This window comes from Camelina sativa, chromosome 13 (genome assembly GCF_000633955.1).
Source record: "Camelina sativa cultivar DH55 chromosome 13, Cs, whole genome shotgun sequence".
Taxonomy (NCBI): Eukaryota; Viridiplantae; Streptophyta; class Magnoliopsida; order Brassicales; family Brassicaceae; genus Camelina; species Camelina sativa.
In genome coordinates, this window is record NC_025697.1 from 24,032,458 (window position 1) to 24,056,862 (window position 24,405).

General features: G+C 38.8%; 7 protein-coding genes and 1 long non-coding RNA gene across 15 annotated transcripts; 2 read left to right on the forward strand and 6 right to left on the reverse strand.

Moving 5' to 3' along the window:
* Nucleotides 3,408-5,876, reverse strand: LOC104737773 (transcription factor UNE10). The gene is made up of 6 exons (XM_010458025.2): nucleotides 5,666-5,876; nucleotides 5,091-5,571; nucleotides 4,918-5,010; nucleotides 4,663-4,728; nucleotides 3,782-4,159; nucleotides 3,408-3,663 (listed from the first exon to the last, which is right to left on the reverse strand). The coding sequence occupies exons 1-6, from the start codon at nucleotides 5,761-5,763 to the stop codon at nucleotides 3,580-3,582; spliced, it is 1,200 nt and encodes a 399-aa protein (XP_010456327.1). The 5' UTR covers nucleotides 5,764-5,876; the 3' UTR covers nucleotides 3,408-3,579.
* LOC104737772 lies at nucleotides 4,739-5,228 on the forward strand. The gene is made up of 2 exons (XR_002034860.1): nucleotides 4,739-5,019; nucleotides 5,084-5,228. It is a non-coding gene; the product is annotated as an uncharacterized LOC104737772 (long non-coding RNA).
* On the reverse strand, nucleotides 6,161-7,676 carry LOC104737775 (type III polyketide synthase C-like). Its single transcript, XM_010458027.2, has 2 exons — nucleotides 7,391-7,676; nucleotides 6,161-7,310 (listed from the first exon to the last, which is right to left on the reverse strand). Exons 1-2 carry the CDS (start codon nucleotides 7,590-7,592, stop codon nucleotides 6,328-6,330), a joined length of 1,185 nt encoding a protein of 394 aa, XP_010456329.1. The 5' UTR covers nucleotides 7,593-7,676; the 3' UTR covers nucleotides 6,161-6,327.
* LOC104737774 (probable plastid-lipid-associated protein 11) lies at nucleotides 8,564-9,527 on the reverse strand. Its single transcript, XM_010458026.2, has 3 exons — nucleotides 9,028-9,527; nucleotides 8,867-8,932; nucleotides 8,564-8,756 (listed from the first exon to the last, which is right to left on the reverse strand). Exons 1-3 carry the CDS (start codon nucleotides 9,498-9,500, stop codon nucleotides 8,657-8,659), a joined length of 639 nt encoding a protein of 212 aa, XP_010456328.1. The 5' UTR covers nucleotides 9,501-9,527; the 3' UTR covers nucleotides 8,564-8,656.
* Nucleotides 9,741-12,317, forward strand: LOC104737776 (probable mitochondrial import inner membrane translocase subunit TIM21). 2 transcript variants are annotated; one of them, XM_010458029.2, is made up of 8 exons: nucleotides 9,741-9,935; nucleotides 10,761-10,826; nucleotides 10,924-10,942; nucleotides 11,034-11,152; nucleotides 11,351-11,529; nucleotides 11,618-11,666; nucleotides 11,771-11,890; nucleotides 12,000-12,317. In XM_010458029.2, exons 1-8 carry the CDS (start codon nucleotides 9,819-9,821, stop codon nucleotides 12,156-12,158), a joined length of 828 nt encoding a protein of 275 aa, XP_010456331.1. In that variant the 5' UTR covers nucleotides 9,741-9,818; the 3' UTR covers nucleotides 12,159-12,317. The 2 variants fall into 2 exon arrangements, with proteins under 2 accessions (XP_010456331.1, XP_010456332.1); XM_010458030.2 differs by lacking the exon at nucleotides 10,924-10,942 and having other exon boundaries at nucleotides 9,750-9,935; nucleotides 10,761-10,806.
* Nucleotides 12,334-13,365, reverse strand: LOC104737778 (actin-related protein 2/3 complex subunit 5A). The gene is made up of 4 exons (XM_010458031.2): nucleotides 13,163-13,365; nucleotides 13,002-13,074; nucleotides 12,798-12,898; nucleotides 12,334-12,543 (listed from the first exon to the last, which is right to left on the reverse strand). Exons 1-4 carry the CDS (start codon nucleotides 13,249-13,251, stop codon nucleotides 12,408-12,410), a joined length of 399 nt encoding a protein of 132 aa, XP_010456333.1. The 5' UTR covers nucleotides 13,252-13,365; the 3' UTR covers nucleotides 12,334-12,407.
* On the reverse strand, nucleotides 14,217-17,063 carry LOC104737779 (cationic amino acid transporter 9, chloroplastic). Its single transcript, XM_010458032.1, has 8 exons — nucleotides 16,777-17,063; nucleotides 16,275-16,684; nucleotides 16,007-16,183; nucleotides 15,699-15,923; nucleotides 15,407-15,583; nucleotides 15,075-15,311; nucleotides 14,668-14,763; nucleotides 14,217-14,590 (listed from the first exon to the last, which is right to left on the reverse strand). Exons 1-8 carry the CDS (start codon nucleotides 17,012-17,014, stop codon nucleotides 14,450-14,452), a joined length of 1,701 nt encoding a protein of 566 aa, XP_010456334.1. The 5' UTR covers nucleotides 17,015-17,063; the 3' UTR covers nucleotides 14,217-14,449.
* On the reverse strand, nucleotides 17,411-21,404 carry LOC104737780 (COP9 signalosome complex subunit 7-like). Of its 7 annotated transcripts, none has more exons than XM_010458039.2 (10): nucleotides 20,975-21,404; nucleotides 20,495-20,574; nucleotides 20,246-20,334; nucleotides 20,015-20,063; nucleotides 19,829-19,878; nucleotides 19,659-19,729; nucleotides 19,404-19,542; nucleotides 18,920-19,001; nucleotides 17,759-18,457; nucleotides 17,411-17,669 (listed from the first exon to the last, which is right to left on the reverse strand). In XM_010458039.2, the coding sequence occupies exons 2-8, from the start codon at nucleotides 20,541-20,543 to the stop codon at nucleotides 18,954-18,956; spliced, it is 495 nt and encodes a 164-aa protein (XP_010456341.1). In that variant the 5' UTR covers nucleotides 20,544-20,574; nucleotides 20,975-21,404; the 3' UTR covers nucleotides 17,411-17,669; nucleotides 17,759-18,457; nucleotides 18,920-18,953. The 7 variants fall into 7 exon arrangements, with proteins under 7 accessions (XP_010456341.1, XP_010456337.1, XP_010456335.1 ...); XM_010458035.2 differs by having other exon boundaries at nucleotides 18,920-18,984; nucleotides 20,975-21,403; XM_010458033.2 differs by having other exon boundaries at nucleotides 17,759-18,240; nucleotides 18,920-18,984; nucleotides 20,975-21,396.

Consider the following 24,405-nt stretch of genomic DNA (forward strand, 5'->3'; position numbering starts at 1 on the left):
GATGTGCCTTGCATTCAGCAGCGTTCGATATGCCTTCCAATAACCCATCTGTTGACACCAAACAAATTAATAAATCAGCCATTACATATAGATTACTCAGCCGACACATTCGAATAAGTCAACCGTAAATAATGAATAAAGCAGCCGTAACATGTAAATAACTCAGCCTATACATACCTATAAGTTAACCATTATTATCAATAAGTCAGTCGAAACATAGTTATTACCTTTAGACTAAATTGCTTATTGAAAATGACTCCGACACTTTTAGGTTTAACATCCGGACCAAGACCACCAAGATAGTCCCTGTAAAGACCTGCCAATACATCAACTGTTGATTGGCAGGATCTAATAGAACGTTCCGTCACAGAACATGTGTGTTCCGAATCGTACACACGAACATGAAAATCTGGGTCATTCCCTTGTACAGATGCACGAACTCTCCAAAGACATCCTTCAACCCAACACCTAAAAACCACTTGTCTCCGATTTGATACTGGTACATTAAAATCAAATCCATCCCTTACCGAAATAAGTTTCACGGGATTCCTGAACTCCTTTTTGCTCTTGTATCTTTGTCCTACAGTAATTTTAGCGTTGACACCTCCAACCTAATAGCCTCCGGATTCATCTTCGATCCGACAAAGTTATCATCTTTATGAGCTTTCTTCTGAGGAGGCGGAGTAGATGGGACTTCCTCTTTACTCCGAGGCTCGCCCAATACAGAAAATTGCTCGTCATCAGATGACTCACCATCGGAGGCGTCGAAAAAATCAAATCGGCTTGAAAATTCATCGTCTTCTTCTTCTTCGTCAGATGCTACTTCGACAGCTTTTTCTTCTTCGTTTTCTTTGTCAACGATCTTACCATAATCAAAACAAGTGCCTTCAAATCCCCCACCATACACTTCGTATGTAGGTTCTACTTTCGAGTCACTGCTTATCATACTTCCTCTAGCTCCACTAGTTTCTGTAGACTCTTTCGCCGAAAACTCTAAACAGAGACGTAGCTGATCGGATTTCCATAGCCCCAAAAAACATTGCAACTGTCGATCATTGGAGACAAAAACTGGTGGAGTATCATGCGCCATTAGTTTCAGTGCCTTATGTGAGAACATGTAGCTCAGCTTTAGCTCATGGCTAAACGCGTCCAATCCGTAGTCTTCAAGAACAAGCTTCACAAGCTTGTCGTGTGTTGTGCCTCCATCTATCTGCATAACTATACAACCTCTATCGTCGGTGTTAAATACATATCTCTGTGTCTTTACCCAATTACCGGAAACAACTAGAACCGGAACTGGATCCATGAAAGAAAAATGAAGAACAAGGTGAAGAAGAAGTAGAAGAACAAGGTGAAGAACAATGTGAAGTAGAAGTAGAAAGAACTAGGTGAAGAAGAAAAGTGAAGAAGAAGTATAAGAAGAAGGTAAATAGTTCACTTATTTACCAGTTGAAGAACGACGTTTCGTATTTCCGGAGAAAAAAAAAGATGACATGGAATGCTGACATGGATGTTGCGTCCGACGTGGCAACTCAGCCATCAAATAATTAATAACTTAGCCTATATAAAACTCACTCACAACATGAAAAACATTACAGTAATTAAAAAAACATTATAGTAATTAAAAAGCAAAAAAATTGCTGCCAAATTCAGCCGCTTCATCAACTGAAAATATGTAACTCAGCTGTATCGTTTAATAAGTCAGCCGTAACTGAATAACATTCTAGTAATTAATTTTTTGCTACTAAGTCAACCGTCCTGGTTGAGTTGTATGATAAGTCAACCTATCACGGTTGAGTTGTACGATAAGTCAACCTATCACGGTTGAGTTGTACGATAACTCAACCGTGATAGTTGCTCATAAGTCAGCCGTTTTTCATAACACAACCAGTCGGAAAATGATAATTCAGCCGTGTCGTATTGATAATTCAGCCAAAATTTTGACAACTCAACCGTAAGGACGGTTGAGTTATAGCATATCTCAACCAGATTTTAATAAGTCAACTGTAACGCTTGATTGAGTTATGCTATAAGTCAACCGTCCGCTCTTACTCAAATGTTTTTTTTCATAACTCATCCGCAACATACCTATAATTCAACCGCAACATTCATCTGTAACGCGTTACGGATGAGTTATGGTTACACGTCAGCGATTTCTGATGTGGCATCTGACGTGGCAATGACATTTTTGTAATAACGTTTTTTCCGGTAACATAAAACAAGGGCACGCTAGATATTTTGAAATTACCCGAAATATTATAGTAATAAAATCTTTTTTTGTGGATCTTGGTAATATTACCTAATTTGGATAACATTTGAGTAAATCACCTTTAAAATAATCTACATGTACTACGTTTAAATAGATTCAAAAAATACAACTAATATTACTCTTTTTTTTTTTTTTTGGTAACATCGCAACCACCGTTTTCATATCTTTTGGGAGTATCTATATTAAGCTTAACTATCAAAGCCAACTGGTGTCGTCCTTTGGAGTTATATATGATTTGATTTTTTATTTCCTCATATGTCATTTTCTCTCTGTTTCGTATGTTCCAATTATGTATAATTTAAAGACTGCAAACAAAAAACAATGAATATAAATGTACGTAAAAATGTTGTTGCCACAGGTTCACCTAATTATGGTTTTATTTGGATGCGTTTATATACAATTTTTTTTTAATGGACATATTTATTTTTATGTATACACACGGATGATGCTATATATACTTTGATTTCTTTAGTATATGAAATTTTAAGGGTATTTCGCTCAAAATCGTCGTCCCAGAATTAACATTTTTTAAATCAAATCAAAGTTCAGTTATATATTGATTGTACATTCTTTTAATAGTAAAAGGACAAATGAGATCTTTTTATAAGCAAAAATTAAGAAGAAGTAATTAAAAAAAAAAAAGAAGGAGAAATAGATAGGGTTTGTGCCTTGTGGTGACGATTGGATCACTACTTAAGTTGCATTTATCTCATGATTTTAAGAGTCACTTTTCGTTATAAATAATTTGATTTGTTCACAAACAAACGTGTGGTAATGGTCAGGGCCAAGTTGACCTGTTAACAGCCAATCATTTACGGCACCTTTAAAAATAAATATTCCCTTTCTTTTTGGTTCCTTGTAGCAGAATAATAACATTATCAACAATTATTGTGGAATTTTGCAGACAACGCATATGCTCTTGTGTTGTGTCTACTCCATTTCGACTTTTCACTTATTCTCACGACGACTGACATAATTAAATTCGTGAAAACGAAGTACTATACTAGACTCTACGTATATTGAACGCACTTTATCTAACAAAAAATAGATCAGTTCGTTTTTGGTTTATGGATGTAAAGTGAAGTTACAAATTCACTCAAACAACATTACCATTATTTTTTGTCGGACGTACGACATCCAATTGCAACACGATCCTTTTTTTTTTAAGTACGTATATAATCATAATTCATGAGTAGCCTATACAATATAAGTTAATTATGATGGAATATATAAAAAATAATATATATATATGTATGATGGAATATAAAACACATATATTGACGTACGATCGATGGATGTTTTTAAAATAATCATTTTGGAATCGAAGGAGGAAGCTGTTGCTGCATTTGCTGATATAATGCAGCCATCCTGCTATATGCTTCCATCGTCGTTGGCTGCAATATTTCGAAATATAAATATGGTCATGCATGTTCATTTTTTTTTTTGGGTTTTTGATTTTGACAAAATGAAGCATTAATGATTAGATATATGAAAATAAAATAAAAAGTCAACCTGTGAAGAGCATGCAAGAAAGGCGGCCATAGGATCTGGGATTAAAGGAGACTGAAATCGAGTGTCGTTGGAAGAAGCATCCCACGATGGAGAAGTCATTGGCGCAAATGGGTTTGGCATCATGTTGGCATGTATATTAGGAGTGGCAGCAGCAGCTCGGTTCATAGAATTCAGGTCCAGGAGACCGAGACCGGGCATCCCCATGCCAATCCCTAAACCCATGGGATTGGACATGAGAGACATTTGTAGTTGTTGTTGTTGCTGCAAGGCCATAGGAAGCATCATGGAAGGCATGTTCATTCTGCTCATCATACTCACTTGTGCTTGAAGTTGCTTCAAGTACTCTATCACTTCATCCAACATGGATGCTTTATCCGTCTAAATCCAAAATAATAATGAAATCAAATCACACTCTTTATATCTACTATAACTAACCAAACCAATGAACATGCCATACGGATTTAGTCAAGCATGTGTTTACGTATATATAAATTATAATACATGTGATATAGATTGTGTTGATTTTTGAGTCGACAGAGGCATAAAATAATTTAAGGGATATATGAATGGACCAGTCGGACCAAGTAATAAAGAGATGTAAAATAAGTTTTTTAGGGGGCAACCAAATATAAAGATTGAGCATAAGTGTGTGGAGTAGAATCATCGTATGAGGTCCATTTCTTTCGATGCATTCACTTTGCTTTGGTCCACCATTTTTTTTTCTCTCATATCATCCCCTCTAGCTATTTTCATGTATACCTACTTACTAGTATTATACTAATCAGCTAACTGACTGTAGTTCGTACGCAGGCTCAATAAGACTTTGATGATTTAGCCACCTATTATGATGCATGTAGAACGACGAGTACATACGTACGTACCTTGCTGGAATTGGGAACCATTTTCTGCAAAGTCTTCATCCTTTGATTGATCTTATCTCTCCTCTTCTGCAAGAAAATTGATCAGCCAAAAGGGCTGTGAATATCCTTAAACTAAATAAATTAATGAAAAAAAAGTCACAAGCATGTTAATATATAATTAATGACCATGCAGGAGCGGCATAGATAAGTTATACTACATAGAACTTGAAAAAGAGTACTGAAAAAGAAAAAAAAAAGAAGGTTTAAGGTGAATACTCGTTCGGATTGATTATGAATAGCAGCGGCTCTGCTTCTCTTGGTTGAAACTGATGATTTGCCTCCGCCTTTCTTCTCTTCTTCGTCCTCCATCTATATCAGGTTTTTTTTTTTTAATTCATTGTTTGGTTTTAAAAAAGGGATATAACTATAGTTCTATATATAGTTCTTGCCAGTGGGCGGCTGTGGCAGACTGAGTCATGATCATCGATGGTGTTATCAGGCGAGCCCATGGATGTTGAGGTGAAACCGACGTCGTAAGTGTCCATGGTCAGGCGCTGACTCCCGCTCCCGCTCCACTCCGGCGCCACTCTGGCTCGTTTTCCACCGGCCATGGTACGACCATCACTACACGACCCCACTCGGGTGGAGCCAACCCCACCGGGCTTGCTCTGTTGCTCCTGAAGGTTTGAGCAAGGGACAAGCGCGTCCATGGCCATGGCGGCTCTGGAAGAGCGATGGTGGAACCATGGGACGAGCTCATCAGTGGGCTTAGGGTTCGGGAGGCGAGTAGCTTGGTCCACTATCGACTCCAACGTTCCACCGGCGCCTGTGGAGTACTTTGTCGACGAAGCCGTCACTCTCGGTGGACCTAACCCGTGCAAGCCCAGTTGCCCGTTCTCCCACGTCAGCTCGGCTACCTCGTAGTCTAACCTGCAAACAAACATATTATATACTCAACAAAGAGTTATTATCAAGATGATATATATATATATATATATATATATAAACAAATGTTGGTGCATACATGGGGATATCGGCGGCTGTGGTGGAGCGGACGGTGGTGGTAGCTGCTGCGGCCGCAGGAGTATCATCTATGTGACAGTTGGGAACACATTGGCTCATCTTAATTCTGTGTGTATTTTTAATTTAAAAGATTATTTTGTGTTATTGAGATCTTCTTCTCTTTCTTAAAAAGAACTTTTTATGTGAACTTTTGTACTAGTAATGGACAAGTGGGGACATGGTACTTGAATCGTTAACCATATGTATTTAGTTATATAGGTCCCTCCTTTTAATGGCTTGCTTAACACCTGTTGAATGTTTTGTTGACAGCTTAATTGTGAGAATCAAATTATGTAACTCACAGTTTGTTTGTCATACGTTTAGTAGTAGGATTCGCTAAAAGTGGAGGATAAAGCGGTGAATAAATTAAAGCCAGAGAAATCGACATTCTGATTTTGTAAGGATGAAACTATATTACTACGTGGATGCATGAAGGCCCATTACTTTTAACCGAGTGTCCTAGAATCATTGGAACTGTATGATTTACCTTTGTAGAGCAAAACTAAAGCAACCATATACACATATACATGTGTGTGTTGGCATCGGTTCATCAATAGTTAACGTGCCGATTCTCATACTATTTTTTACTTGTTTACATATCTCCGGAGTCCGGATCATAGACATTTAGAGACTCCTCATGAGAAAGCCTTCGAAGGTGATTCCCGGTCCGAAAGCTAATCCCAAACCCCATTCTTCTCCCTCTGTGCCTTTCTTCTCAAGCTCATCTCTCACTTTTTCCATTATGTAGAAGATGGTGTTACTGCTTACGTTCCCATAATCCATCAACGCCCGTCTGCTGCATTCTAGCTTTTCCGGCTTCAGCTTCAGCTTTGTCTCCAGCCCACTCAGGATGGCGGGTCCACCCGGGTGAACTGCCCAGAAAAGGTCATTTAAATCCAACAAACCAGAGCCAGAACCCGCCTTTGCCACCAGCTTCTTGCAGAACTCCTCGACATTTTCTTCGATCTTCTGAGGGAGGTCTCTTCCTAGCTTGAAGCTTATGCCCTCTTCTGACAGCCGCCCGTCGATCACCCCTTGCGTTCCAGGCAGGAACTGCTGCAGAGCATAGTGAAGCTCCATGAAGGGAGATTCGGACTCTGTAGGGTCTGCTCCGATGATCAGGGCAGCGGCTCCGTCTCCAAAGAGTGCAGCCCCGACTAAGTCATAAGGGCGAGCTTTGTTGGGCGGGCGGAACCCCAGAACCGTAGTCTCAGAGGTGGTGAGCAGCACCCGGCTCCCAGGGTTGTTCTCAGCAATGTCTTTGGCCACGCGCAGCCCGCTCAGACCTCCGTAGCATCCCAGAAAATACAGCATCACTCTCTGAACCTCGTTGCTAAGGCCCAGCTGTGCCGAGAGGTAGAGGTCACCTCCGGGCAAACGGAACTCACTGGAGGAAACATAGAGAAGATGAGTGATATCTTCCACTGCCCTTCCCCAGTCCTTGATGCAAACCAAGCTAGCTTCATATGCCATCTGCACAACCGCCTCGTTTGCGATCTCAAGCCTCTGATTGATGGTTGGGGAACCCTCAGTTGCTAGCTCAGGGTATTTGTGCAGCGTCTCCCGAGACATGACTGTGTAGCGTGTTTTCACAGTTGTGGTTTTACCTAACATCAACAAGACACGTATACATATGCTTATCTTTGCACAGGATGCTCAAAAAGAAAAGGTTGACAAAGAAAGTTACACAAGTGTTGCAGCTTGTCTTTGATAGAAAGGTCATCGCATTTGATTTCACGGAGATACTCCTCCACGAGATTCTCCTGGGAAACGACATTGCTAGGGAAGGCCTTACCAAGAGCAAGCACTGTTGCCTTGCCCTGAGTTGCAGCCCGCCTTGTGCTTTTGCCTATTTCCATTCGTTTCTCTAACCTTGCGGACGCCAACATCTCTTTTCAGTTTCCCAATAAACAAAACACAAAGGATTAGCGTTGGCCTTTTTAACTCATGGACAGAGAAGATAACAGGAAAAAAAAAAANGTCTTTGGCCACGCGCAGCCCGCTCAGACCTCCGTAGCATCCCAGAAAATACAGCATCACTCTCTGAACCTCGTTGCTAAGGCCCAGTTGTGCCGAGAGGTAGAGGTCACCTCCGGGCAAACGGAACTCACTGGAGGAAACATAGACAAGATGAGTGATATCTTTCACTGCCCTTCCCCATTCCTTGATGCAAACCAAGCTCGCTTCATATGACATCTGCACAACCGCCTCGTTTGCAATCTCAAGCCTCTGTTTGATTGTTGGGGAACCCTCGGTTGCTAGCTCAGGGTATTTGTGCAGCGTCTCCCGAGACATGACTGTGTAGCGTGTTTTCACAGTTGTGGTTTTACCTAGCATCAACAAGACACGCATACATGCTTATCTTTGCACAGGTGCTCAAAAAGGAAAAGGTTGACAAAGAAAGTAGAGGGAAATGATCAAGTTACACAAGTGTTGCAGCTTGTCTTTGATAGAAAGGTCATCGCATTTGATTTCACGGAGATACTCCTCCACGAGATTTTCCTGGGAAACGACATTGCTAGGGAAGGCCTTACCAAGAGCAAGCACTGTTGCCTTGCCCTGATTTGCAGCCCGCCTTGTGCTTTTGCCTATTTCCATTCGTTTCTCTAACCTTGCGGACGCCAACATCTCTTTTCAGTTTCCCAATAAAACAAAACACAAAGGGTTAGCGTTGGCCTTTTTAACTCATGGACAGAGAAGATAACGGAGAAAAAGGGCATAGAAAATGTGGGTGGTGTGTTTTGTAACAAACACAGACAAAAAACCAAAATATACTCAAGAGGGTCACGCTTTGAATGATCCTTCATATTACTCTCCCTCCCTATCTATATTCCTGCCCCATCTATTTGAGACCCAATGGTAAAGGACGATGAATATTCAGAGGAATTGAAATTATGTATTATATTACACAAGAAAGAAAGAAACAAAGTTTTAACCTAGTAAAATATACAAATCATTCTGTCCAGTTATAAGGAGCACGATCAACAATTAAGTAGTCTCCTCTGATGTCCTTGGCCACTCTGATATCACCGTCCATATACACATTCTCAAACCTGTGGAACCCAAACCCAAAACTCTCTCTCTTTATATGTACATACATATATATAGCATTCAGAAGCAGCGAAGGTCGTTGTTTTTTGTAAATAGATCATAACTAACTCACCAGCCCTTCCCAAATGGTGGCAGTGGGAGCTCCCAGTTCTTCCCTCTCAACACCGCACTATTGAATCTGAAATATCAAACAAAAACGCAATCCAATTAAGCAAGCTACTCTCTCTCTCTCTCTCTCTGTTTCCGTTACTAATTTTGAAAGGATTTTGGAACCTGAAATTGACTCTCTGCGGGGAAGCGATTTGGATATCAGAGCGTACGAAGAAAACACCGTCCGGCGGGAAAGTGATGACGTTATTGAGGATCCGTTTCTTTACATCGATCACCTGCAAAATGTCTCCGGCGCTCGTCCCAAACAAGCCCGCCTTTTCTATGATGAAGAGCTGTTCCTTCTCCGTCGTCCAAAGGAGCCGCCACGTGGCAGATAGAGAGTCGCCTGTGGTGATGGAGCTACGGCCGATTACCGCCATGGATTCGATGGCATTCACGATTGCGTCTCTCTTCGTGGCGTCTTTCTGGGTTCTCAGACCTCGATCCTCCTCCGAGATCAGCTCCAGCAGCTTCCGCTTGGCTCGCTGTGCTGGATTCGCGAAGATCGAACAGCTTGTTCGAAAAGCGCCGCGACGACTGCGGAGTGGAGCAGCAGGAGGAGGAGGACGACATGCCGAGAGCAGCGCGACAGCCATTGTTTGCACTTCCCATCCATGGTTGAGGTTGCGAGTTAGACCAACTTAGAACAAGATTTATCTTTTATTGGGCTTTAAAAAGCTAAGCCCGTTTGGTTTAGGGAAATGGAAAAGATGAACAAGCATTTTTGTTTTTATCTTATGAGGCCAAAGCCCAAGCCCAATCAAAGAGCGCACACGTGCGTGCTTCTTTGTCACGTGTCTACCCCACAGAAGCGGCTTCGCCTTGCTCGTCAAAGAAAAAGAAAAAAAAAGCTTCAAGTTTCATTCTTTCTCCTCCTCCTGGCTCCTGTCACTAATTTTGTGGTACCAGATACGATGATGATGAACCTTGTAAGGAGATCAGAGATGGCCATCGGCCGCCAATCCAAGTCGAAACTGACTTCGTTTTCTTCCTCCGCTTCTTCACAACCTTCTTCTGGAATCCCAAAATCGGTTTCTCTCTCTGCCTTCTCCTTTTGCTCAGTTCCTTGCGTAATTATGATAATGTATTCCATCTAATACTGTTTTTCCCACTCTGGCGGTTTTTATTGTTCAGCATCGTTAGAAAGAATGGCTAGTCTCTTTTCAAAGCTATTACTTCCTCCAATTTAGTCATGGAATTGCATATTACTGTAATACAAGGTTTCCAATATCTGCACTTTGGTTGGTCTGAGGAGGTTGTTTTTTCCATAGACCTCTCGGGTGAATGCTTTGCTCTTCTAGTCCTGTTTGAATTGAGTCTCTCTCTCTCTCTCTCTCTCTCTCTCTCTCTCTCTCTCTCTCTCTCTCTCTCTCTCTCTCTCTCTCTCTCTCTCTCTCTCTCTCTCTCTCTCTCTCTCTCTCTCTCTCTCTCTCTCTCTCTCTCTCTCTCTCTCTCTCTCTCTCTCTCTCTCTCTCTCTCTCTCTCTCTCTCTCTCTCTCTCTCTCTCTCTCTCTCTCTCTCTCTCTCTCTCTCTCTCTCTCTCTCTCTCTCTCTCTCTCTCTCTCTCTCTCTCTCTCTCTCTCTCTCTCTCTCTCTCTCTCTCTCTCTCTCTCTCTCTCTCTCTCTCTCTCTCTCTCTCTCTCTCTCTCTCTCTCTCTCTCTCTCTCTCTCTCTCTCTCTCTCTCTCTCTCTCTCTCTCTCTAGTAACAAGAATACCTTGATCGTTCGTTATGATGCTTTTAACAAACATTTGACCCCTTTTCTAGTCCTATTCATACTCACTGGTTTCTATTTTCTTCAAAAGGTCTTCTTCCCTTTAATTGTTTTTTTTTTTTGTTTTCTGTCTTTCGATGCAGTTGATAAGCGTTTTACAAAGAGGAGCTTCAAGTCGGGCCATTACTGGTTCGGGTCTCACGAGTCTCGTAAACACAACATTTATTTTGTTTGCCTTCTTACACCCTTTTTTTGGGGGCATATATGTTAGTTTAATTAGAAGCTCTCATTGTTTTTCTTATGCAGGACTCCGCTGGAGCTAATGGTCATCAATTATCATGTGTTATATAATAATAAAACTTCAAATCCCAGTCTTGTGTACTTGTTGTTCTGACAATGATGATCTCTGTTTGCAGGACTATTGTTTCGCCCCCAAGCAAGTATATGTACGGAAACAACTCTTCCAAAGAAGATCAACTCATCTTACCTTACTAGATCTTTTGCATCAACAACTTCTGGGAATCAGCAGAATAAGGTGTGTTCCTAAGAATATGCTTTTGACCTCCTACATTGTTTGTGTTTATTCTTACAAGTTTCTCCTTAATTTCTACCTTCTGTGTTCGCCACTTAATCCAAAACGCAAAGCGTCAAAAGCGACAGACAATACAACTTATGTCATTAAATCCCGAGAGTCTTAAACATTACTGCCAACTCTTTGAAAATTGTTTCACAGGGTAAGAAAGAGGTGACGACTGTGGAGGATCCTTTTGATTCTCCTACATACCACATCCCTGAGAAACCGGTGACCTTAACAGAAGGTGCTTCCTACAGTCTTGTTATTCTGGCTGGGCTTGGGGTTGCTGGAGCTGCTGGGTACGGTGTGTTTAAAGAGCTCATATTTCAACCAAAAGAGTGAGACTTCAGAACTCTTAACTTTCATTTATCTGCTAGGACCCTAGTAGGATTTGGAGTCATCTAAATACGCCATTCTGTATTCTAGGTACAAGATCTTTGACAAAGCCCTGAAGAGAATTCAAGATGATGGTCAGGTAATAAGAAAGTAACTTCATAGATTGATCATAACAGAAGGGTGGGTGGTGTATTACATAAATGAAAGCATCTGTGTTAATGCGGGGATTGTCTTGTTAACTAGGTGAGGGTTAGGATTGGATCCCCCATCAAAGGCTACGGACAAGAAACCAGAAACCGAGCTGCTCGTCAACGTATACCCAACAGAGTATTTACAGATGAAGACGGAGTTGAGCATGTTGAGGTAATTCACCCCTTGTGGCCTTGGAGTCACATCTTTGCTTGTGAACAAAATCGAGGAAACAGAACAGAGAATAGGTTGTTTAACATTATCAAATTTGAATATGCTTCAGGTAAACTTCTACATCCGTGGGACTCAAGGAGCCGGGAAAGTGTACACGGAGATGTTTAAAGACAAGGCAGAGAATGAGTGGAAATACACTTACCTGATCGTAGAGATTCTGACACCTTCCCCAGCCAAACTGATGCTGGAGTCTTATTTGCCCGCCTAAGCACTCGTATATTTTATGGTTGAGTTTATTCCTGAAAACATTCATAAACACGGCTAAGGTTGTTTTAGTTGGGTGTTTGGAGAAAGGAAAGAATTGTGTTACACATGAATGACTTGTTGTTGTTATCAACGTCGGGACCAAGCATCTGTTTGCTAATTGGAAAAAAACAAGTCTAAAACTGGTAAATAAATGCTCAATGTTTATCAATGAAGAATACATTAGTGGCAATATTACAACAAATGGACTAAATCAAACGGTGTTTAAAGTATCAGTAAGACAGCGGAGAATGCAACCCAGACCAGCTCTCTCAGTGAGTTTCTCGTGAATCTTCAAGCACTGATCGCAAGTGGGTCGGTCCCCAGTAGAAAGGCCTCTGTACAAGTACCTGTTCCAACACCATTCAAGTAAACAAAATAAACAAAAATAGCCTCAGGGGAAAGTTACATTCCATCAAAGAGCACAGAGACAGCCAGACACATGAATGGGGAATACAAAACCCTTTGGAGAGAGAGAGAGAGAGAGAGAGAGAGGAGGGGTTTGTATCACACCATTTTGAGTCAAGACTTAGATATATCTATTTCGCAATTAATAATGCAACCAAACCAAAAAGAAAAGGAAAAGAGAGTTTGGTTTTCTTACTTCATGAGAATGTCGTAATACTCGGCATCAAGAGCATTCAGCATTCCATCAATATCCTTTATGGCCATTATAGCTCTGTGTACAACTATCCAATTAGCGGACTGCAATGAGAATGATATACGTGTTTGGCTCAGGAAACAAAATCAAGAAAAAAAAAAAAAAGGAGATTCCTTTTTAATTAGGCAGACAGAGGAAAACAGAGACCTTGCAACGTTCATCGCGAGTTTTGGGAGGCGAACCTTCGAGAGCCGTTTTCAAAGCTTCGACATGTTTGTACCTGCACGCACAAACACTACTGAAGGTTATCTGAGAAAGAAAGGGGGGAAAACTTTAGGGCAGGAGGATAACTCCAAAGGTAATATTACTGTTTGAGTAAGCTTTCAATCTTCCGCGATTTGGTTTCGATCCTCGCGATTATTGCCTCTGCATTATCAGCCTCAACAAATTCTGCCATTCGATCTCTCTCTCTCTCGCCCTTCTCTCTGATCAGAGATTTCCCCTTTTCTTCAGATGATGTGAACAAAGAGAGAGAGAGAGAGAGGAAAACTCACTCAATTGTCGTTTAACGATTTTAAAAAGGGACTGGCTGACGTTTGTGTTGCCCTTAAACGGCATGTACCTTTCATACACTAAATTATCTATACTAGTATTTTTGCAGTATAATGCATTGACTTTAATATCAATTACCAAAAATTTCAAATTAATTATAAGTAATGTTTTAAAAAATAAAAAAAATTTTCTAACTCACTCAACCATGATTTCTTTTTATTTTTATTTGAATTTATATTTAAATTATCTTGAATTATTCTATAATACAAGTTAATAAAAATTATGATTTTTTTCATGCATATGATGTAATACAAATTTTTAAAAACGAACATATATTTCTCAATTTACGAGAAATGCTCAACCGTTATTATAAATATTTAAACTTTATAAGAATCACTAATTTTCTAAAATGTAAATGGTTACAATCTTAATAAATAACATAGCAACTCAAGCTAATATTTATAATACAAAACAATAAATATAAAAAATTAACATGATATAGTGCGAGTTAAAATATCTCTGGACGAAGTTATATAGCGAGACAAGTTTGTCGATATTTATATAGATTTAAAATATCATTAATTTGGTGTTACACGGGTAAAACATCATTCTATTATATTGTTAACACTATCGGTATCAGAAAGTAGACATATCTAATTAAATTGATTAAATAAATATTAAGTAAAAAACAAAATATATTATGATATTATATGGTTTAAACTTTAAATCATAAAATTAAAAATTATTATACAATTATAACATATTTAACCAACAAATAAAATTTATAATTTAAATGACTTGCACGGATCATAATCTACTTTAAAAAAAAAAATGAAGACGAATCGGTAAAGGAAAGGAAAGAAAGCACAAAGTGACAAAACCCATTTTCAGTCATTCTCAAGGCTTCAGTCGAAATGCAGGAGCATACTTATATTCAAGTTTTATTTACAAATTACAATAATAATATCTAAATTCCTCACATCCCATTCAATCCCTTACACTCAAACAGAATATGTATGTCTCTCACGCAACACAGAAACTTGCTATCTACAGTCAACAAATGGCTTGCACCGTTTAAGCAACACAGCTATAATAGTGTAGCATTAATAAGATTCGCTTTCAGTTTCAGGTGCCCTCTGATAAACCACAGTGCTTGTATCTGCGTGGTACTGCCCATACAAGGCATAAACAGCAGTTGCAAGCACATTGACAACAACAAATCTTATCCATGCTTCAAAATGCAACTGCAACGTAGCGGAGATATCAAATTTAGATCATATGGTATGTAGAATTTGTATTAAAGTTAGTTCTAAGCGTGTACCTGAGCAAATAAGAAGATATTGAAGAAAATGCAAACGCATGGCACAATGGGTACACCAGGACAGGTAAACCCAGAACCCAGAGACTGAGCATAAGCCTGAAAGCGAAAAGCTGAGGGTTAACATGAAGCACTAATAGATAGGATGGCATTTGCCAAATATCTCCTCGTGTAATTTCTAACCGATGTTAACAAATATCTCCTCTAAACCAAGAATGCAACGTTACTTCAACAGACAACAGTCACAGACTTTTAAAGTATCACTGTGGCGTTCTAAGTGCCAGAACATGCTACTGCTGGCCTCTATTCAACTAAACGTTTTTGTATCTAGCATTTTAACACTAGTAAAACTCCTTTTTTTGGCGCTATTCAGCTAAGCAGAGTGTTAGCTTATGCTTAAGGCTACTTACTTTGCGAAAATGAAGAACTGCTGAAGCAACAATTGCCACAGCAACGGAGAGGAGAATAAATATAACTGAAGCACTGAAACGGTATAGTATGCCAGCACCAAAACCACTGCATGCAATTATAACAAGGCAAATGACACCTTCCTGCCAACTTGATGTCCATCTATTGGCCGACTCTCTTTCTTTTTTATCATTCAGTCTCAAGGCCACAACACAAGCCGCAACAACTGAATACCCAGTCTGAAAAAATGGACCACCGACAATAATTTTAAACTGGAAAGTATAAGTATCAACTGGAAAACGAAGGGATATAGAAAATTAAGACCATGACGTACCAATGTACCAACGGACAGAATATGGGAAAGACTATGTACATTAAATATGCCACCTAAAACGGCAGCTACAATGCCGCACCAGATTTGAGAATGAAGAGGTGTATGAAGAGTTGGGTGTATTCTGGAAAAGATTGAAGGCAATAGGCCATCCCTTCCAAGTCCCAGATATAACCTGGACTGTTTATCCGAACTATCAGATGGTTACTTAGGGATACCTTGGTTCACATGAGAAACAAGTGACATAATTACAAAAGAAATCCAGGTACATATATATATATATATATATTTTCACCTGAACATAAAGACCAACAAGCAGGGTAGTCGTGAGTCCAGCAACAGCACCAATGCTGATTAAGACTGAGACGAACTTCATACCCTTTGATGAAAAGGCTTCAGCTAAAGGAGCATCTTCACTGAGGAGGCTAAAAGGGACCATCCCGGTGAGCACTAAACATACGCCAATATACAGCGAGATACAAACCAGAAGGCTCCCCATAATTCCGATTGGCAGATCACGCTGAACAGGAATTAAACAGATATAAGAAAAACTGTGTAGATGATAGCAGTGTAAAAATACACTCAACAAATTTATGAGCAGACCTGAGGGTTCTTTGATTCTTCAGCAGAATTAGCAACTGCGTCAAATCCAACATATGAGAAGAACACTACAGTAGCACCAGTCAGAACTGCTTTAAAACCATTAGGCGCGAAAGGGGACCAATTTGCTACATCAATTTCAAAAGCACCGGCACAAATGACAACGAGAACAATGACGACCTACACTACAGAAGAACCAATACTGTCAAGCAAGAAGAGTTTCCGTGATCTAAGGTATAATAAGAATAGTTAAAGAAGGAAGGAAGCGCACCTTGGTAGCAGTCATAAAGGAGTTGACAGCAGAAGATTCTCGCACACCCTGGCATAAAACAAGGGTCAAGAGAGCAAGTAAAACGGGAGCCAAGATATTTAAAGAGAGAACCCCTCCGAAGAGCTCCTCGCCGCTTCCCATCCAGAGAGGGATAGAGCCCTTGAAAGCTGGAAAAAGCTCAAGGAGAGCAACTGCATAACTTGCCAAACTACGAGAGATACTAGCGGCGCCAATATGATAGTCAAGCATGAGTTGTACGAAAACAAGAAAAGCTGTGATCTCATTGAAAGCTGAATATGAGTACATGTAAGCTCCACCAACAACAGCAGGGAAACGAGATGCGAGTTCAGCATAACAGAGAGCGTTCAACACACACGATGCTCCAGCTAGCAAGAAGCTGATCGTGACTCCTACGCAAACAGTAATCAATCAATCAATCGGAAGTTGTAACTAAGCACTAAGCGATTCAAGGATGAGAAAAATGTAATTCGTTAAAACTGACCAGGTCCAGCATCGCGGGCGACGGTTCCGGTAACGACGAAGACACCGGCGCCGATGGAAGCGCCGACGCCCAACAGTATGAGGTCGAAAAGGCCGAGGCGACGAACCAGAGAGTCGGCGGAGGTGGCAGTCTGAGATGACGGAGGAGCCAATGATTTAAATCGGCGAGCTGAAGCACAGAAATGAGAGAACCATGTGGCGGAGGAGAGGTGGTTGCTGAAACCTTCGTGGCCTCCCATGGGGAACTCAACTTGATATGATAGTTGAAGGTTTGGGTTGGGTACAAAAAAGGAAAGGACTGATTAGATCGAGACGGTGAAATCACCCGGATCCGGATCTATTTCAACAACCCGGTGTAATCAGAATCCAAACGTATAACTATTGGGCCAAACATAAGGCCCAATCAAGACCAAGTAACCCTCTCTATGCTACTGCTATGTAATGGTAACAAAAGGTGTTTGACACGATATTTAGAATCGAGATAAATTAATTATTTGTAGATACAACTATACAAGACACCTGAAAGACAATGATGTAGACTACAGGGAAACCAATTTTGTATTTTAAAAGCAACTCAGCCTTATCTAGGGGACAATATAAAACTAGCAGGATATAATACTAGTAATAAGCAAAGAAAAAAAAAATACTAGTAATAAGCTCCTTCGTGCTGCGTGCGGGTAAAGTGTAAACCAACGAGTTAGAAGAACGAAAACGGGATTGGTTCAAGATTCCTTTGCCTATTTTTACTTTTTATAATAAAATAGAGAGAAGAACATTGAGTAAAACGTGACTGATTCTGTGCTTCCCAGCAACTGCATGGTCCTCCAATATTAAAAATGAAGAGGCCTGTGTGATTCAATCATTCATTCCCCTTTCTATATATATATATTCTCCCTGTAAAGAAAAAAAGATCAGACCACAGTTAAAGAGTGTTGAGGAAACAAAAAAAAAAAAAACAAAAACAAAATGGAAGCAGAGCTCACATGGGATAACGGCTCGACAGTTCTGGACTGGATTCGCCATCAACTGCTGGAGGAGGACGATTTTGATCTCAGAGCTTCCAGATCTCCAGTTGAAGAAGATTCATCATCATCATCTTCTTCTTCTGAGCCGCCACGGAGAGGCGCAAATTACAAAGGAGTGAGGAGAAGACCATGGGGGAAATACGCCGCCGAGATCAGAGATCCGAACAAGAACGGGGCCAGAACGTGGTTGGGGACCTACGAGACGTCCGAGGAGGCCGCGGTGGCATATGACCGCGCAGCTTTCAAGATGCGGGGCTCCAAGGCTAAGCTTAACTTTCCTCACCTTATCGGCATTGACCAGGCTGAGCCCGTGAGGGTCACTCACGCCGGTCACAAACGCCAGCGTTCGTTGGAGCCCATTTCCCAGGCAGCTAAACGGCGGAACATAATTAACCTAACAGCTACACTTCTTCCTTCCCTCGGATTAGATTATGAGCTGTCTGTATTACAAAAACACCTTTCATAATTCATTTGTTTTCATTATTTTTGGTCCATATTTTGGCTCATTTACTACAATACTACCAATCTGATTCTCCTCCCTATATATTAATAATTGATTACAACAATTCATCTTCTATAGAAGACATCTGCAAATCATAGAGCCTTTTTACTTCATTCTTAATTTCTTTTTTCTTCCAGCAATCCAGGCATCAAAACCTATGACGAGACATCAAGCTCTTCAAATCAAACAGCTTACTACGAATCTTTCATCACACAAAAGTCACTAAAAAAGGTTCATACTTACTACTTAGTGACAAAAAAGTCTAGCTAGCTAAAAGGGCTTTACATTGCTCCCGCAAAATTAGATACCCATGTCTCTCTTCTCTCTCCCACCTTGTTTCATGGCATCGGATGCCTCCTCTTGCAATACAACATAATAAGTTCCATGATTTTCATCTCAAGTTCTCAACCAAATCGTACCTCATGTTTTTCTAGATATTCCCTACCCCCCCCCCCCTAAAAAAAATCCAAAATCATATACCTTCACGATGATGCCCTCCCATGGCTTTAGGGTGATTGGTTTTCTATCTAATCAAGGAAGAAATCTTATCTGAGAGCTTAAGGATCCTAATTAGCGGATCAACTTTAAGTTCTGGAGAATGTAACAGAGTCACCTACCTCTTGGGCCTGCTTCGGTCCTCTTCATAGTCCATCACTCCACTTGGTTCACCAAATATCTCTTCCTGCCCACAGTGTGCAACTTCTGCCACAATGTAAGTAAGACAACATAGAAAAATATCTCCCATTGTTCGAGTCATAACAGTCCATTTTCAATTATCATCACCTACTTTCACCAAATATTATCTACTGCCTGCTCTCTTGGGAAAGACTACGGATTTTTAGTTCTACATATACGATTATCTTTTTTTTCCGTGAAAGCACATGATTCTAGTTTCGTTAAGGGAGCGTTCATCTCATTACAAAACACAATACGAACTTTGTCCAACCGAGGACCAAGTACTGCAAAACATCACAATGTCATTTGTTGGCTGTGTATAACATAACAATTCTCTATGCTAAATTTTAGCAAAAATAGCTAACTTCAAAATGTAAGTGTACCAAACAACGATGAAAAGAATAATCAGCCACAATCTACTAGTACCTTCAAGGATATTGACTTTTTCACTTCTTCCACCCTCTCTTCTACTTCCTTTCGATTTCTATTGTCCACTTCACTCATATTGTCAGCCCCTTTTATCTTATCTTGAATTGAAACCAGCAGATCTTTTGATGTACTCGACCTAAACATCAATTGTGTGCACATACATATATATAAACTGACTCCAACATTCTAGTTCATGAGAAGGGGCTCTCACATAAAATCTCAACAGAAGGGCAGGGATATATAACAAGTTACAGATTTTCCAGTGTGTGAATCATATTCCCAAGCTGTCCAGGCCTTAGATCTCTACCAGCTGCAAACTGAACCTGCATGTTTGCAAGGGATATACTGGTTCAAGAGTTGCTGGTAGATCTAACAAAAAGCACAACGATCATACAATTGGAATGTGAAAAGAAAGCAGGTACCTCAAAGCATCTTTTCAACTGATCAAGTTTTCCTCTAACTATACCCTGGCCTGCAAAAAGTCAGCACCGTATGTTTACACATTTCTCCATTGTCACACTTCACTTGTCTGTGCAACGTCAGCTTCTCAATCACAAATTATTATTACTCGAAAAGAAAATCTTTAGTCCAGAAAACTCACAGCGTACATGCATTCATTGATAAGAAAATCTTCGAGCTCACGTATGTTTGAGATATCTAACTCGGCCATCAGTAAATCATAGGGCAATACCCGGAAGTAAAAAAGCACATATCGTAAGGAATTATATATAAATCAACGACACATATCAAGAGTCCAGAAAAAGAGATTGAAATGACGAACAAAAACTACGAAAAAACAAATCATCATGGTCACAGACGAAAAGAAAAAGAAGATATACCTTGTTTACCTCCGCCAGAGAAAGGACGGTGAGCTGCTTCAGCTTAAGAACTTGAACAGGAACCAATTGGGAAATACAACCAGTGTTGCCTAGAGTTTGAGAAGAAGATTAGAATAAGAGGACGCAGTGAAAGTGTATCATCAAAACAAAACATAAAACGTTTAAGAAAACTTAACAACAACCAAATCTTTTCAATAGATATATAGATAGATGAAAAAAGAAACGGAAGATTTAAGCTTCCAGTCATACATTTTGTTGTAATCACTCCATGTGCCATGTGCGAATAACCGTAGTACATCGAGGTATACAGAGTTAGTGGTCCCTTTAAGCTGCAGTGAAAGTTAAGAGAAGCTTCAGAAACCGAACAGGCGAGCAATTAATTAAAAGAAAACACAGAGGTTTGCAAAATTAACAACTGAACTCCGCAACACCAAACAGAGAAGTTAAATATAATCAGTCACGGATATATAAACACTTTCCAAGGAATGTGGAAAAAAAACAAAAGCTGATCAAAACCAATGAATGAAGCAAGTGAACTAATGAAAAGGAATATAGCAAATAGCAAACATTATTGAGAAATATGTCTCCAGTAGAAACCCTAATACTGTAAGCTAGATGATGAAATCGTACAGCCTAAGCAGATAGTGCAAGGGAGCAGGGTATGAACTTGATTAATAAAGAGTAAGTATTGTAGTATATGAAAGATGCTAGGCGTAGAGTCGAGAAGACCTCGGCAACACAAGGCAGAGCCAAAATCTCGGAGAAGGCGAAAAGCCAAGGATGCGAAGTAGCTTCTAGTAGGATAGATGCAAGAGCATCGCCTTTGGATACATAAGCTCGTTTAACGAATATATCGATTATTTCCGCCTGCTTCTGTTCGATGTCCATCTTCTAAAAGTAAGCTCGGAGGGCCTCGATAGAGTGAATGTACAGGGAAGAAACAGAGGGAAAGTAATGGAATCTCTTAGTGTTTTTTTTTTTTTAATCTATCCAGAGAGCACAAATTCCTCCGATTTGCCGATTTGGAAGAGAGGAGGAAGCCAAGGCCCAAGTGAGTGACACGTCTCTCTCTCCCTCCTTTTTTGTCTTCCTGGATCTAGTTCTTCTTCTTATGTCACCGTAGCTTCTTCTTACTTATACTGGGCTGAGGCCCAATACTTAACATGTAGCACTCTTTCGATCCGATTTATCTTTTATCATACGAACGGACGATATGTTTTAGTTTTACAATGACGGTAAAAGAAGATGAATTCATCAATAGTTATTATTATTACTAGGTTACACTTAACTAGGTTACTAGTTTTACAATGACGGACGATATGTTACACTCGCGCTACGCCGCGGGAATACTTTTTGTAACTGTTTTTAGATATATTGAATTCTTGAAAATATGAACTTTCTTTTTGGAGTTAGATTAATTGAAAAAACTATGGTTTATAAAACAATAAAATAGAAAATGCACTAATAAATTAATGGTTGAGAAAACTCAAATCTACGAGGGATTATAAATGTTTACATTTAAATTGAGTGGACTTAATTGTATAGATAGCTTAACTAACCCTAATGTATGTTCTGTTTTATTTTCTTTACCATAATGTGGGAGATATATTAGCATGGTTTGAATTTGTGGTGTATATTTGTATTTAATATAAATTTAATCACATATTGTTTTATAGTGTTTTTTTTAATTGTTAGAAAAGTTAATATTGGTCAAAATACATAAACATATTTTGGAGGGATCAGTCGTAAATGTGGTGTTGTAAACCTTTAACCACTTGACTAAAGACATTATCTTCTGATTTTGTGTATTATTTTAATATTATTATACTTTTGTTGAATAGCATAAGGATTAGGTTAATTTTTAAAGTAATTTTTTAAGTAGAAGGTTATTTAGTTTTCACTGCTTTAAACTATAATATAAGACCTTCAATTTTGGAACTTATATATTGTTTAATTTGACATTAGTTCGTGTTATAATATAGAAAATCACTATCAATATTACTCTCAAATTTTATTTTCTTTACTTGTTATGGGAGTTAGAAATATTAGTGTAGCTTGATTTTCTGGTGTATTATTTTTGTAGTTTATACAAATTTAATCACCTAATTTTTCTATAGTTTGTTTGTTGTCAAAGAAGTTATTTATTTCTCTTTTGTTCTTTATGTAAAATCTAATTGTTTTGTTTTATTTGATAATAATTACATTTAAGTCAATATACACATACATATTTTTTACGTTAGTTTGGTTTTGTGTTATTCTTGGTTAATCTTGATTTATATTATATTTTTATTATATTTATATTTTACTAAGTATGTATTGATTGTATTAGTATACCTTTGTTTTTAAAGTTGTACATGATTTATTAATTTATTTTAAATTTAAGCTATAATTTAAACCTATGTTTTTGAAAATATTGATATGACATATAATGATATCAATACTTGGTTGATATCATTATTTTTTAAAAATATTGTAAATGATTTATTAATTTAGTTTAAACATTTTTTTTTGAAAAATATTGATATGATGTATAATATTTTTTATAATTTGATTGGTTACACAATTTTAATGATGTGTTAGTTACTTAAAATCCAGAAATGCTTATGTTGAACATGAAATAATTATTATTGGTTGAGATATATGAGTTGTATTTATCGAAAGGTTTTTATTGGATATCAATTTTAATGATGCGTCACTCTCAAAACACTCCAAAAATCTGATGTTCGAATTTTTGCGTTCATCACCACAAAGGCATAAATTTCTCCATATTCATTTTAGATGACAAATTCTCTGTTTTTATAATGTTCTTCACAATCTTACAGTTACAAGAAAGAAGAACATGTATAAGAAATGGTCACTTTGGTTGCCATGGTGTTACCCTAACGTCTGCTCTGTATACGTCTGCTCTGTGGAGATGGTGTTTGACTAAAATGAGAATTCTTTTCACCGGGTTCTTTACTTGGGACACCCTACTCTTCTGGTTGCAGGCTCCGACAACAGACAATCGTCTGAACACTATGAAGCTCTTGGTAGCCCAGGCCGTCGTGTACACAATATGGCATGAGCGGAATGCAAGGATTTATACTAACATCTGCACCCCGGTTGAAGGACTCTTCTCTCACCTCGACAAGAGGATTTGAAACACTTGCCTAGCCAGGAATAACAAACCGAAGCTCCAAGGCCTCCTCGAGATTTGGTTTCGAAACTACTCAACCTAATATTTGTAATCTTTGTAATTTGTTTTCTTTGTACCGGGTTTGTTCATCCCGATGATCGTTGTCACAAAGGCACCTTGTAATCATAAACTCTTTCTATCGTATAAAATCAGAAATTTTATTAAAAAAAAAAAATGGTGTTACCCAAGTAATTTAGTATGACTTTACCATTGTTTCTTATAAATGCCTCAAAACAAACTAAAGTGAGATGTCTATACCGTGACCGATGAACTGAATCATACAATTGTGGAAACCATAAAGTTCACAGAGATGGGTCCAAAAAAATCAAATTGGCATATATTTTATTACCTACAAGTTGGAACATGGATTCCCTAGAGATGAAGAATATCCGACTGCATGCATCTTAGGTCAGACTTGTATGCTAAACTCTATAAAGTGATAATTGATTGCATATTTTCATCGGGTTACATATCCTTCACCAGATTGCCCATCAATACTTGTCCTTCATATTTTTATTGTTAGATCATCATTACAAGTTCAAGAAATCCTAATGTTGTTAAACCAGATAACATAAAGATGAAACCTATGATCAAAAACAATGGATTAAAGATTCACTAATCTATAAGTGACCATCTTTCCCACATCATCATTAAAGGAGATATCCCATAGGCCCCATATGGTAGAAGAATGACCACAAAATGAAGATTAGAGGCAACATGTATTATTATACTCATAGAAGAAGATTTTAGAAAACAATAGCACAATATACTTAGATTCACCTAATTACGGTTTGGGAAAAGTTATAATCACCGTACTCATTCTTACACTACCAAACTTGTTATGAGAAACATAAGAACACATTGACGTGTAAGCTTTTGTATGGGGGGGGTTATATTAGGGCAAAGTTATAATCACGATTAGTTACTTGCGTATAATATAAACCTAATGGTGAGAACACATTAACATAAGAAAAAAAAACCTAGA